At 58.9% G+C, this 14,990-nt stretch overlaps 1 protein-coding gene across 1 annotated transcript; it reads left to right on the top strand.

The window, feature by feature from the left end:
• Nucleotides 1-9,002: 9,002 nt before the first annotated feature.
• Nucleotides 9,003-14,339, top strand: Ccdc105 (coiled-coil domain containing 105). The gene is made up of 7 exons (XM_042670632.1): nt 9,003-9,578; nt 10,889-10,993; nt 11,306-11,504; nt 13,021-13,187; nt 13,274-13,369; nt 13,462-13,575; nt 14,139-14,339. Exons 1-7 carry the CDS (start codon nt 9,003-9,005, stop codon nt 14,337-14,339), a joined length of 1,458 nt encoding a protein of 485 aa, XP_042526566.1.
• The last annotated feature ends 651 nt before the right edge of the window (nt 14,340-14,990 follow it).

Here is a 14,990-nt window from a genome sequence, read left to right as displayed (position 1 = left end):
CACGCAAAAAAAACCTAAAAATTAAAAACTTGCTGGCTCTCAGCCTAGAGAAAAGCACACATGTCCATATTTCGGACCCCAATTCACTGTGGCTAAGATAATTCAGTGCACCAGACAGTTAGAACAGTACAGGGTGACCACAAACTAAAAACATGTGGTTGGTGAAAAGCAGAAACCTGAGCCCAGGGACTCAAACTTGTAATGCCAGCTCTTTGGGAGGCAGAGATGGGGCTCCGTTTTAGGCCAGCCAGGGCAATAAAAAAAAAAAAAGTTTATATAAAAGACTCCACCTCACATCAATGCCTGAGCATGGTGGTGCATGCCTGCTATCCCAGCTACCAGGGAAATGCAACAACTAGACACTGTGATGTGAGCCTCTCATCCCCAGCAAAGAGAAACACAAGTAGGAGAATCATAGATCAAGCTGTTCAGGGAATAAGGCAAGACTCTTGTAAATAACAGGAAAAGGGGGGGTTGGGAACACAGCTGAGTGGTAGAGCGCTTGCCTTGCATGCATGATGCCCTGGGTCCGATTCCTCAGCACCACATACACAGAAAAAGCCAGGAGTGGCGCTGGGGCTCAAGTTGCTGGAGCACTCGCCTTGAGCTGAAGAGCTCAGGGACAGTGCCCAGGCCTAGAGTTCAAGCCCCACGACTGACAAAAAAAAAAAAAAAAGGAAAAGGGGCTGAGGGAATGGCTCAAGTGGCACAGCATCCATCTAGCAAGCACAAGGGCCTGAGTTCAAACCCCTGGACGTCAACTTGTCTCAGTCCTGTCTGCATTACTGTAAATAGATAATTATAGTCTGTTAATTGAAACTAATATTAGAAGCCTGGTTCTGGTGGCTCACATCTGTAATTCCGACTACTCAGGAGACAAATCGGTTTGAAACCAGCTTTGGGCAGGAAAGTCGGGGAGATTCTTATCTCTAACTAACCACCAAAATGCCAGAAGTTGAGATGTGGCTCAAGTGGTAAAAGCACTAGTTTTGAGCAAGAAAGCTCAAAGACAGCATCCAGGCTCTGAGTTCAAGCCCCAGCACAAATACTATATATTTAATACATGCATATATACGTATATGTGCATGTACTAATTTTCTTATTTTTAATTGGCGGTAATTGTGCCTATTTATGAAGTAGTGATCGTTCGAAACGTGAATACAGTGCGCAGTGCTCGTCAGAGTACACGGTCCTTTTGCGCGGGGCCCTGGTGAGCTCCAGGCATCCCACCGCCCTGCAACGCCCCGCCCTGGACTGGCTCTCCCGTGTGGCCTCCCCCCTCCACCCTCTTCCTGTCTACGCCCTCTGACCCGCAGCACCCGCATCCGTGAAAACATGCAGTGATCTTAATAAAACTGTTGATACTGGTCTGACGTGGTTCTTCCTGGGTGGGCAGCCACCTGTGTCCCCGGCCTCTCTGGCCTCTGGAGGAGTCTCTTCTTACCCTGGGCTCTGGCGCTCCACCACTGATCCACACCTCCACTCCGGCTTTTGGGGGGCGGGGTGGGGGTTCATTCGAGATGAGAGACTGACAGGACTTGGCTGCCCAGAGCTGGCTTCGAACCGTGATCCTCGGGTCTCAGCCTCCCGAGTAGCCCGGATCACAGGCCCAGCCAAGGGGGGAAGCCGCGGCGGCGGCGGCGGCTCCGGGTGCGGGGCAGGGCCCGGCCCGCGTCCGTGTCCGCCTCCGTCTCGCCCGCCCCACCCCCGGGCCCGCACCCCACGTGCGGACACCGCCGCGGGCCGGACCCGCCCTCGGACACCGCGGACCCGGGCGTGCCGCACGCGCACCCCTCCCCAAAGCACAGGCGCCGGCCTGCACGGGCACAGCTTGCACACGCCCGTGCGCACACGCGCGGTGCACAGGGAGCGCCCCACGCAGCGCTCGCGTGCGCACACCGCACACCCGCACGGCCCCCGTGCAAATGAAGCCTGACAGGCGGCTCCTGCCCGCGCGCGCACACACACACACACTCGGGCACAGAACTTCACCGGCGCGGCGCCGCCACGGCCCTCGGGCAGGCAGCCGGCTCCCAGCTTCGCTCCCGCCGGCCCGCGCGGCCCGCGGCGGGGAGGGGAGGGGAGGCGCGCGCACCCCGGGGCGCAGGCCCGGCCCGGGGAGGGTCCCGCACTCACCAGCCGTGGAGCGGAGCGGCCGGGCCGGCCCGCGCGGAGCCGCCGGGACCGTGGGCGCTGGCTGGCGCGGAGCCGCGACGCGCGCGCTGTGCGGCCGGCGGGATCGGGGCCGGCCGTGAGCTCACGTGGGCGCGGGGCGCCGGGGGAGGGGGCGGGGTCCCCTGCGGGACGCCCCCCCCCCCCCCGCCTCCCCCGACCCGCAGCCGAGGGCCCCCCGCGCGCGCGTGCGGGCGGCGGCGGGGAGGGAGGGCGCGGGCCTCCGGTGCGCAGCCTCCCGCCTCCGCCCCGCCCCGCGCCCGCCCCGCCCCCGGGACCCCCGCGGGGACCTGGGGTCCGCAGCCCGCGCTCCCTCCGCGCCTCCCAGCCGGGAACTATTCCTTATCCGAAATGCGGAGTGCTTGGGCTCCTCCTGTGTGTGCGTGAGTGTGCGTGTGTGCGCGCGAGTGTGCGTGCGCGAGTGTGCGCGCGCGTGTGCCGATCCTGGGGCCTGACCCCCGCGCCTGGGCGCTGCCCTCGGCTCCCCTCTAAGGCTGGCGCTCCACCTCTGGAGCCTCAGCCCCACTTCTGGCCGGTTTCCTGGTGGTTCATTGGAGATCAGAGCCTCACGGACTTTCCTGCCGGGCTGGCTTCGAACTACCGTCCGCAGATCTCAGCCTCCTGAGTAGCTGGGATGACAGGCGTGAGCCCAGCTCTGACTTTTTTTTCTTGTCTTTATTATATATATATATATATATATATATATATATATATATTATATATACATATATATACACACATATATACATACATATATATATTAAGGTTAAGTTCACACCATCGCCGAGAACCCGCCCACTCTAACCACCCGACAGGGAACCCAGCCCTGGCCACCAGCCTGCTCCCCGTGCTTCACACCTGCAGAATGCTTCACACTTGACCTCTGCCGTGGTCTTGTACATCCCTCAAGCTTCCTCTCCACCCTCGAAATCCATCGGCTTCCCCTTCTACACAGAAGAGAGGACCGAAGAGGTTAACTGGTGAGCCACGCCTTAACAGGTGACAGAGCCAGGATCTGAGCCAGGTCTGTGTGATGTCCACCCAGCCCAGGCCCCCCCTGGCCCCCAGCTCCGGCTCACACGGAGCACTCCCCACCCCCACCCCAGGGCTGTCCCAGGTGACCAGCAGGCTGCAAGGTGGGGCCTGAGCCAAGCCCAGAAGAGCCTGACACGGAAGAACCAGGCTAATTCCTCTGTGGGTAGCCTCCCTGTCAATTAATTAGGGCAGAGTTAGCCGGCGGCATCCCCGACACCCCCAGAGTCATTAAGGGAGAGGAGGGTCTCATTAGGATCCAGCCGCTTCCCTGCTGTTCCCAGAGGCCTAGGGGAGCTGGCCTCCCAGAGCAGCAGGGCTGCTTAGAGGAGGCCAGCGTGGCTGTGAGAGATGTCAGACCAGCGGTCAGGGAGAGGCCTTAGGAGATCAAACATGAGCATGAGCCTGGTGCTCACGCCTGTCATCCCAGCTGCTCAGGAGGCTGAGATCTGAGGAACGTGGTTCAAAGCCAGCCTGAGCAGGAAAGGCTGTCAGATTCTTATCTCCAGTGAGCCACCAAAAAAGCCAGAAGTGGAGCTGTGGCTCCATGGTAGGCTAAACCTTGAGCACCAAGAGGCTCAGGGACAGTGCCCAGGCCCTGAGTTCAAGCCCCAGGATCGGCACAGAAAAGGGAGGCAGCCTCTAGGAAATAAGCCAGACACAGACAGTCAACCTGTCCATGTTCTGGTTCCTATGTAGAATGTAGCACAGCCGTTCTCACGGATGGAGGCGATCTAAGCTGACTACCAGGGCCGGGGAGGGGACGGGCAGAGAAGCCAGGCAGCAAGTGCAAAGACAGAATTCAGCGAGAGGCCTGAGCCCTGAACTCCACCCCCCAGGAGCAGCCGGAGTTGACAGCCATGGAATGCCTGCTCCATGGCCTCCACACAAAGAAATGAGGGCGGGTGTTAGAGGCACAGACGCACCAACTTCTGACATGGACACAGACTGAGGGAGTCCTCTCTTGTTAATGCCAGTAATCTGTATGTGCCAGTTAAAAAATAAATAAAAGCTAATGGGTTTTGTTTTGTTCTGTGTTTGGGTTTTGCCAGTCCTGGGGCTTGAACTCAGGGCCCGGGCGCTGTCCCTGAGCTTCTTTTACTCAAGGCTAGCACTCTACCACTTGAGCCACAGGCACCACTTCGGGCTTTTCCTGTGCATGTGGTACTGAGGAATCAATCCCAGGGCTTCAGGCTTGCTAGGCAAGCGCTCTACCACTAAGCCACCTTCCTGGCCCAAAACTAATGTTGTTTTTTAAAGTAATAATCATTAATAAAATGGAAACCCCAAAGAGAAGTGAGCCAGTCTGCCAAGTGGCCCATGCCTGTCATCCTAGTTACTCAGGAGGCCGAGATAGAGGATGGCCACTCAAAAAACCAGCTCAGGCAGGAAGGCCTGTGAAACTCTTAATCCAAGGAAGCAGGAAAAAGCTAGAAATGGAGCTGTGGCTAAGGGAAGTGGTAGAGCACTAGCCTTAAGGAAAAAAGTTCTTAAAAAAACTAAGGGACAGCTGGGCGCCGGTGGCTCAAGCCTGTAATCCTAGCTACTCAGGAGGCTGAGATCTGAGGGTTGAGGTTCAAAGCCAGCCGGGCAGGAACATCTGTGAGACTCTTATCTCCAATAAAGCACTAGAAAACCAGAAGTGGTGCTGTGGCTCAAGCGGTAGACCACTCGCCTTGAGCTGAAGAGCTGAGGGACAGCGCCCAGGTCCAGAGTTCAAGACCCACGACCGACCAAAAACAAAAACAAAAAAGAAAACTAAGGGACAGTACCCAGGCCCAGTACCAGCACTAAATAAGTAAATAAACAAGCAAATAAACTATGTGACTCTTCCATCCCAGAAAACAGGAAGTTCAGCCATGATTCTCCAATCCCAGAAACAGGAAGTTCAGCCATGATTCTCCCATCCCAGAAACAGGAAGTTCAGACATTTCTCTCCCAATCTCGACAACCATCTAGTGAGAGACCTGAAGCAAATAAATAAAGCTTTTAAGTGTGAAAAGACTCAGGGACATCAACAATTTCAGATAGTACCCTAAAGGTCCAGTCATCTGAAGTGGAAAAGACACTGTGGAATTTGCCAGGTCCAACAGAGCACTGGCGACCTTTGCTTGGGTCATTTCAGGAGCCTGGGGGAGGGGACCCATCCTTGTCACTCACTGGCCACCACAGGTCACTACTGAATCCCTACCTTTGCAGGAAGTGACCAGGAAAAACCTCCCCTCACAGCCTAGGGCTTCCCGCATCTCCTGACACCTCTTGCTAGGAAAGCGACCTCATTTCTCAAAGACAAAACAAATTCTAGGTCACGTCCCCCTGAGAAGAGAGACCAACTGGATGTGATTATCTCCGAGAGAAAGGGGGGCACCTACTAAAAGTAGAAATCCATGCCCCAGAAGGGAAGACCTCGGGGAACCTAAAAAGGGGTCTCTGATAATTATCTGCCAAGATGGCAGTGTGAAGGGCATCTCCACGTAATGCCAAGAGGAAAGGCGAAAAGAATCACTAGAAGTTTTCGAAGGTTCTCCTTCCACGGCCACTCTGGCACTAAACTCTTATTGTACCCAAGGACACAACTCTCTTCTCTGCTTGACACTTCTCAACTGCTCTAGCAGGTGGCCACAGCTCAGAAGGCAGCCAAAAAGAAATTTTTCACTGTTCCCTCTATTATTTAAAAAAAAAAAAGTGTATAATCACAGAGGTAATTTCATAGAGAAAGGAATAATTCCCTATTGGCCAGAGTTAGAAAGATTTGGGTTTTAGTATGTTAGAAGGATATGTGTGTATATTCATGTTATTCCTGTTTACATAGAAAGTACAAGGGGAGTAAAAAAAAAAAAAAAAAAAGGCCATATTCTGAATAAGTAAAGCAAGACCCTATATCTTGAAAATATCCCAAAGAGAGGCTGGCTACCTGGCTCAAGAGGAGATAAGCAACCAAGCACCAGCGGTTCACACCTGGAATCCAAATTGCTCAGAAGACTGAGATCTGAGGATCACAGTTCAAGGCAGCTTAGGGGTAAAAAAGTCTGAGAGGCATACCTCCTTCTAACCAGCTAAAAATCTGGAAGTGGAGTTGTGATTCAAATGGTAAGTGAGAGATCAAGGCCCTGAGTTCAAGCCTCAGTACCAACACAAATTTTTAAAAATTTTAAGAGGAAAGATGGGCACCAGTGGGTCACACCTGTCATCCTAGCTACTCAAGATCTGAAGATGGTAGTTCAAAGCCAGCCTGGACAGGGAAGGCCGTGAGAATCTTATCTCCAATGAATCACCAGAAAACCAGAAGTGGCACTGCGGCTCAAGTGGTAGAAGGCTAGCCTTGAGATGAAGAGCTGAGGGACAGCGCCCAGGCCCAAAGTTCAAGCCCCACAACTGACAAAAAATAAAAATAAAGAGGAAATAGCAAAACAAAACCAAAAAAACCAGCCATCCCTCTCTTCCCCCCAAAAAAATCCATAGCGAGATCTGATCAAAAGAATTGAACAGCACAAGAATTGTAGGAAGACAGAGATAAGCCAGGGAGACTGGCTTCGGGATGAGGTGGAAATAAAAGACAAATTCACTCAGGAAGGTGAAGAAAACAGCCAGACTGCAAGGCCTTGTGAGGAGGGAGCTGGCAGACTTCATTCTCCCTTCACTGGGATTCACTGAAGGACATCACTGCTGGCAGCTGGGTGGGAAATGACTAATGGAAGCCGAGGAGTGGAAGGTGGGCAATGGATTAGAGGCTTAAAAACAAAAAATGAAGAGGAAGAAGAAAAAAAACCTAAGGAAATACTTCTAATTTTGAATCATGAGCAGCTGGAGTGCATAGCGAGCCAACTACCAAGTGAAGCAACTTTAAGAGAGTGGGAAAAAGCGAGGACGTTCCATCTGGAAGCTTTGGGAAACAGAGGTGTGATGGAGAATTATTTAGGAGAGAAGGACGGGCTCTTGTCTCTTAGTTTTCCCACCTGGCAGGGACTATGATGGGCTGCCACAAGCGCTTCCTCCTACCCCAGAACCAGGAAGCTCAGCCCTGATCCTCCCATCCCAGAAACAGGAAGTTCCGCCATGACTCTCATTCCAAAATCAGAAAATTCAGCCAGGACACGCTTCTACTTTTCCTAGGAACAGGAAGATCAGCCAAGAGTTTGCCATCCCAGACACAAGAAGTTCAGCCCTGATTCTCCCATCCCAGAACCAGGAAGTCCAACCATTTCTTTCCATCCCAGAACCAGGAAGTTCAGCCATTTCTCTTCCATCCCAGAAAGAGGAAGTTCCGGCCGTGGCTTTCCCAGCTTCCCTCGCTGCCAGGCATGGCCATGTGGCACAGGCTCTCAGCTAACTAACTAAAGCCAACTGAGACCCTGGGCTCCACAGGGTGAGAAGCGGGATCAGAGAGGAGGGGTCTGGGGTCAGGCCAGCAGACAGGGTGCGATGTGGCCAGGCCAGCCACAGTGTCCCCAAGGGGCAGCCCTTGGCTTTCAACCTTGGGTTGTTTTGTGGTTTGGCTTTTTGTCCGCCATCTAAAGTGAGGCCCTTTCCTGTTCCCACAATTCCCAAGCGATGACGGGGAATGGGGCAGAGGGAAAAAAAATCTCCTTTCAGATACATACGCTGGGTTCTGGTATGGAAAGGAGGCGGCCATAAACACAAAGACATGCAAGGCCTGGGGGCATGGCTCAAGAGGCAGAGCGCCAGCCAGAGAAGAGTGCAAGGCCCAGAGTTCAAGTCCCCATACAGCACCAAAAGGAAAAAAAGACATTGAAAGAGTATCCCGTGCGGAACATAACGCAGAGCGGAGGGAGGGCGGAGGGAGAGCCGCGGCGGGCCGCGAGTTCCAGCGCAGCGTGACCCTTTTCGCTGCTATTACAAAGGGACTAGTTCCCCGTTTTAGTTAATGTCTTTCCGCTCGAGGCGGGAGCTCCGCGCTCGGGACGGTTCCGCCCGGGCTCGGCGGCGGCGGGCTCGCAGACGGCTGCCCGGGCGGACTCCGGGCCCGACCCCTTGGCTCCCGGCCTCCCGGAGGCCGCGCTGCCAGGCCCGCACCCTGGCCTGGCGGACAGGGTTCTTCATCCACTCCGGGACGTCCACCGCGAGTCCGGCCGCGCACAGCGGAGTCGGCGGCCCGGGCCCGGCGCTCACCGGCGGGATCCCACGGAGGCCTCAGGTCACGGCGTCCGGGCCCGGGCCCGGCGCGCACCGGCGGGATCCCACGGAGGCCTCAGGTCACGGCGTCCGTGACGGCCCAGTGCGCACCGATCCCACGGAGGCCTCAGGTCACGGCGTCCGTGACGGGCCCAGTGCGCACCAATCCCACGGAGGCCTCAGGTCACGGCGTCCGGGCCCAGTGCGCACCGATCCCACGGAGGCCTCAGGTCACGGCGTCCGTGACGGCCCCGCGCGCACCGGCGGGATCCCACGGAGGCCTCAGGTCACGGCGTCCGTGACGGCCCGGCGCGCACCGATCCCACGGAGGCCTCAGGTCACGGCGTCCGTGTCGGGCCGGGGCCGGGCCTGGGCGCTCCCAGGCACCCCTGCGCGCTGGCCGCCGCTGTCCTTCCGGTGGTTCCCTTCCTACCCAGGGCTGGCTTCGAACCGCGATCCTCCGATCCGAGGATGGCCGGCCCGGGAGGGGGTCCCCTCTTCCCGCCCCTCCCCCCTGGAACCCCGCGGGCGTCCGCGTCGCGTCGCCCCGGTGACCGGCGCGCGTGGCGTTCCGCGCCAAAGCGGAGCGGCGGAGGTGCGTGCGTCGGGTGGGCCGAGGTCCCCGCGTCCGTCTGCCCGTGCGTCCGTCCGCCCGCGCCGCCGCCATGCCGCCCGTGCTGCTCCCGCCCGCCGCCGAGCGCCCGCAGGACCTGCGCGTGGGCGCCCCCGCGTGGCGGGCGGCCGCGCTGGCCGCGTCGCGCCGCGCGCAGCAGCTGACGGAGCGCAGCGGCCTGGAGGCCGTGGGCATGTGGCAGCCGGCCGACACCGGGCGCGACCCGCACCTGGCGCGGCACCTGAGCCGCGCCGCGCACATGGAGCCCTGGCGCTTCCGCGTGGAGATGCTCAAGGGCGGCGGCACGGTGGAGCGGCCGCCGCCCGGCGAGGGCGTCACGCTGTGGCGCGGGAAGACCAAGCCGCCCGCCTGGAGCGCGCGCCTGCCGCTGCCGCTGCACCGCGACGCGCGCGCCCTGCAGACCGCCGAGCTGGTGCTCGCGCACGCGCGCGGGGCGCGCCTCACGGCCGCGCGCCTGGGCCGCGCGCAGGGCCAGATCAACGCGCAGCTGCAGCGCGTGCTGCGCATGCGCGAGGGCTGCGACCGCCGGCTGGGCGAGGTGCGCAAGGGGCTGCTGATCAACGAGCAGAGCACGCGGCTGCGGGGCTTCCGCCACGCCTCGGAGAAGGTGCGGGGAGGGGGGGGGGCGAGGAGGGGGCAGACCCGCCCGGGGGGGGGGAGGCCTGCACGGGGGGGGAGGGGGCAGGCCTGCACGGGGGGGAGGGGGGCAGGCCTGCACGGGGGGGGAGGGGGCAGGCCTGCACGGGGGGAGGGGGCAGGCCTGCACGGGGGGGGGAGGGGGCAGGCCTGCACGGGGGGGGAGGGGGGCAGGCCTGCACGGGGGGGGGGGGAGGGGGGCAGGCCTGCACGGGGGGGGGGGGAGGGGGGCAGGCCTGCACGGGGGGGGAGGGGGCAGGCCTGCACGGGGGGGGGAGGGGGGCAGGCCTGCACGGGGGGGGGAGGGGGCAGGCCTGCACGGGGGGGGAGGGGGCAGGCCTGCACGGGGGGGGGGAGGGGGCAGGCCTGCACGGGGGGAAGGGGGGCAGGCCTGCACGGAGGGGGGGCCTGCACGGGGGGGGAGGGGGCAGGCCTGCACGGGGGGAAGGGGGGGCAGGCCTGCACGGGGGGGAGGGGGCAGGCCTGCACGGGGGGGAGGGGGGCAGGCCTGCACGGGGGGGGGGAGGGGGGCAGGCCTGCACGGGGCAGGGGGGGGGAGAGAGGCCTGCACGGGGGGGAGGGGGGCAGGCCTGCACGGGGGGAGGGGGGCAGGCCTGCACGGAGGGGGGGCCTGCACGGGGCGGGGGGCAGGCCCGCACCCCCCTTCCCAGCCCCAGGGACGGCTGCCCGGCCACGCTGGAGGCTGAGAGGAGGAGGATCACGACATGAGGCTGGCCAGAGCCTGGTGGCTCTGCCTGGAAAACCAACACCAGAGGGGGGCGCGGTTAAAGTGGTTCAACCATGCCCTGAGTTCAAGTCCCCAGTGTTTTCGAGGAGGAGGGAGGGAGGGAAGGCAGCCAGACCCTGTGATGTTGGAGAACCCTCTTTGGTCAGTCGTGGGGCTTGAACCCTGGGCCTGGACGCTGTCACTCAGCTCTCGCAGCTCAAGGCAAGCGCTCTTCCACTTGTGCACAGCACCATTTCTGGTTTTCTGGCACGAGGGCCTGGGTTCAATTCCTCAGCACCACATAAGCAGAAAAAGCCAGAAGTGGCCCCATGCTTTATTTCCCCCTCCACCCAAGGTTGGTACTCTGCCACTTGAACCCACAGCTCCACATTCAGGTTTTCAGTGATGAATTCTCCAATAAGTATCTCATTAAATGACTTCCCTGCCCTGGCTGACTTCCACCTAGGATCCTCAGATCTCAGCCTCCTGAGTAGCTGAAGATTACCAGTGTGAGCCACCAGTACCAACCACCCACCCCCCCCCTTGGTGTTTAGATTCCTGACAGAGTGGACAGCACACTGAAATGGGAGAAAGAGGAGCTGAAGGCCATGAAGAGGAAAATGGAGGTGGACATGGAAAAAACAGAGACCTTGCTCAAGGTCAGGAGGCACCTGACCCTTGTTAGGCAGAGGCCGAGTTGTTGGGGGCTGGGGAAGGGACCCCCCCACAGCTGTCCAAGGGCTAACTCACTCGGACGCCGAAGACTGTACAACTGGAAGATCCATGCACTCACGTGGCACTCCCGGCGGTGGTGGTATCTTCGCTTTGCAAAAAGGAAACACACAGCCCTGAGAGGTGGGGTGTGCCCCACCCTGCGCCATCCTTCAAAACTGTGAAGGGCTGAGCGCATCATCCTGGCTGGATGAGAGACAGAGACAGGATCACGGATTCCCTGCTCTCACGGCCCCCAGACTCTGGCCACCTGCCGCGACACGCTGGGCTTCTACTGTCAGGAGCGGCTCCAGGCTGCGGAGCTCATGAACCAGCCTCTGGACAAGGTCCTGGAGCAGGCCGGCCGCCACTCCTGGGTGGACCTCTCCCGAGCCCCTACTCCTCGAACCCAGGGCCTGAAGACACCGCCTCCCGACCCTGTGGGTGCCTACACCCCAGGTAGGCCCCACAGAAGGGAGGACTCTGTTACAGCGCGCGCGCGCGTGCGTGTGTGTGCGTGTGTGTGTACACTAGTCCCAGGACTTGTGTGTGTGTGTACACTAGTTCCAGGGCTTGAACTCAGGGCCTGGGTGCTGCCCCTGAAGGGTTTTTTTTGGGGGGAGCACAAAGTTGGCTCTACCACTTGAACAGCTCCACTTCTGGCTTTTTGGTGGTTAATTAAAGATGATCTCAACTAGGCGCTGGTGGCTCACGCCTGTCATCCAAACTACTCAGGATCCAAACTACTGAGGATCACGATTCAAAGCCAGCCCAAGCAGGGAAGTCCATACGCTGTGATCTCCAATGAACCACCAGAAAACCAGAAATGGTGCTGTGGCTCAAGTGGTAGAGCACTCACCTTCAGCTCAAGAGCTGAGGGACAGCGCCCAGGTCCAGAGTTCAAGCCCCATGACTGACAAAAAAAAAAAAAAAAAAAAGACGATCTCCCAGACTCTCCTGCCCTGACTGGCTTTGAACCTTGATCCTCAGATCTCAGCCTCCCGAGTCGCTAGGGTGACAGGTGTGAGCCACCAGTGCCGGCAAACTTCCAGCTTTTTTCATGGTTCATCAGCGATAGGAATCTCTCAGAGTTTTCTGCCCAGGCTGGCTTTGAACCTTGGTCCTCAGATCTCAGCCTCCCGAGTCGCTAGGGTGACAGGCGTGAGCCACCGGCCGCCAGCGAGCGTCGTCAATCCCTGGCCCTGCAAGAGTTCACTCTGTTTCTCCCCCTGGACACTCCTCTCCATGTTCAGCCACAGATTTTGCTTCAACAAACAAAATGCCTACTCAGGCGGTTGCCCGTGTGCATGGCCTACCTCTGTGTGAGGGGTGAAGGGGCAACAGGAGAGGAGGAAAGGGGAAGAGGAGGGGAGGGAAAAGGGGGAGGAGAGAGAGGAAGGGAAAGGGAGAAGAGGAGGAGAAAACGGGAAGAAGAGAAAGATGAAAGGAAGAGGAGGAAAAAGAAAGGAGAGGAGAAGAATTGGAGGAGGAGGAGGAAGGAGGGAAGAAGAGGGATGGGAGGAGGAGGAGAAAGAAGAAGAGAGGAAGGAAGAAGAGGAGAAGGAGGAGGAAGTAGAAGTTGTTGAGAAAGTGAGTAGGCCAGGTACCAGTGGCTCACACCTGTCATCCCAGCTACTAAGGAGGCTGAGATCTGAAGATTGTGGTTCAAAGCCAGCCCAGGCAGAAAAGTCCGAGGGACTCTTGATCTCCAATAAACGACTCAGAAACGCCAGAGTGGTGCTGTGGCTCAAGTGGGAGAGCCTTGAGCCCAAAGAGGTTCAGGGACAGCGCCCAAGTTCTAATCAAGCCTCAGGACAGGGGAGGAAACAATGGAAGTGGAGCTGTGGCTCAAGTGGTAAAGGCACCATGCCTAGACCCTGAGTTCAAACCCCAGGATGGGCACAAAAGAAGAGGAGGAGGAGGGGAGGGATGCGGGGCCAGGGAAGGAGGCCCACCCCCACCCCTGCACCCCCAGACTGCGCGGCGGCCCTGTTCGAGGCCAAGCGCCTGCTGATGGAGTCCAAGGAGGCGCTGGCGGAGCTGGAGCGCGGCTCCAGCGGCCTGGACGAGCAGCAGCGGCAGATCGGGAACCGCGTGAACAACACGCTCCTGCAGAAGATGCGGGAGACGCTGGAGCTGAAGGTACCGGGCTGGGGCGGGAGGGGGCGTGGGGGCCAGGAGGGGGCGCGGCCCCCCCACACCCACGACCCCCGCTCCCCAACCCCCAGGAGCGGATAAACATGACGCTGGGCCTCATGCGGGGCACCATCCACCGCTGCACCAAGTTCAGCCAGGAGATGTACATGACCTGCGGGATCATCAAGGTACGCACACACCCGCGTGGGGACAGGTGCATGGGGCCTGCGAGGCTCGGTGTCCCCGCCCCCCAACACTCTGCCCCCCACTCCCGCCCCAGGGGCCTCTGCTGAAGACTCACATGGAGGCCCGAGAGAAACTAGACAGACCCCTGGTTCGAATGTACCAGAAGCACGTGGGCACGCAGCTTCCCGAGGCCACACGCCTGGCTCAGGTAGGTGCTCGCCAACCCCTGATGGGGTAAGGCGCATCCCACCCAGCCCCCCACCACGGACAGGAGCCGTGGCTCAAGGGGTAGAACGCAGCGTCCCAACAGCGCAAGGCCCCGAGTTCACAACCCCGCTCTGCCGAGAGAGGAACTCAGCACCGATCACCACGCTGCCTTTCAACCCAGTCTCCCAGGAGACTCCTTTTCTGTTTGTTTTTGCTCTGGGGCCTGGAGACTTGAACTCAGGGCCTGGGCACTGTCCCTGAGCTTTGTTGTGGTCATTTTGCTTACGGCTGGTGCTCTACCACTTGAGCCACAGCTCCGCCTCTGGCTTTTGTTGGTGGTTCACTGGAGATAAGGATGTCTCCACAGCTTTGCTTGCCCAGGCTGGCTTCGAACCCCGATCCTCAGAGCCCCCTGAGTAGCTGGGATGACAGGCGTGAGCCACCATGCCCAGCTCTATTCAGCCCTCTCTGGCAGTGCCGGGGCCGGGCAGGGTCCACCGGCCCAGGGCCTGGCCAGAACCCAGCATGGCCTCTCTCCTCCCCTCTCCCCGCTTCCCCTCCCAGGGCACCGACCAGCTCCATCAGCACAACACGCTCATGGAGAAGAACTTGAAGGAGCTGCTGGCCACGCGGGACAAGCTGGCCGGGTGCCTGGGCGCCAAGGAGATGGGCTACCAGATAGACCACAGCGTGGTGCGCCTGCGCCGGCGCCAGCAGAACCCGCACGTGGGCTACGAGCAGGCCCAGCAGCTGATCCATCACTGAGGCCCAGCGCCCCCCAGCCCCTCCCCCAGCCCCCTCCCCCTCCCAGCCCCCCTCTGGCAGAATTATAATTAAAAAGGCTATTTATCATGTAAACCTCCTGCAGGCTTGAGAGGAAAGCTATTAGGAAGGCTGGGGGGGGCGGGGCACCAGACTCGCTGGAGGTTCAAATCTCAGTTGCCTGGCTTCTTTAAGCTGTGCCACTTTGGGACACCATCATCCCTCTCTGGTTTCGGTCTCTCCAACCTACAACAAGACAAGGACACAGGGTCCCCATCCTGGTCTATCTAACACCATGGGTTCCGCTCCCCCCTCCCTTTCACATTTTTACTGGATAATTTTCTATTTAAAACGCCCCCATAGGACTGGGAAGGTGGCTCAGTGGTAGAGTGCTGGCCTAGCGTGCATGTAGCCCTGGGTTCAATTCCACAGCACCACATACACAGAAATAAAAATAAGGTTCTTTTTTTTTTTTTTTTAAAGCATGGTCATAAAAAAAGTCATCTCAATAGCAACAGACAGAATATGTTACAAATATTTCTAAGAACATGGAAGTGTGGTTAAGGTGGCAGAGCACCTGCCTGGGAAGAGTCAGACCCCAAGTTCACACTACTTCACACACACACATACACACACACACATACACATATATAT

The sequence above is a fragment of the Dipodomys spectabilis genome, unplaced genomic scaffold, assembly GCF_019054845.1.
Source record: "Dipodomys spectabilis isolate Male_0828 unplaced genomic scaffold, ASM1905484v1 ptg000573l, whole genome shotgun sequence".
NCBI lineage: Eukaryota > Metazoa > Chordata > Mammalia > Rodentia > Heteromyidae > Dipodomys > Dipodomys spectabilis.
Note: the sequence above shows the minus strand (reverse complement) of the source record. Positions and strands in the feature narration are given on the sequence as shown.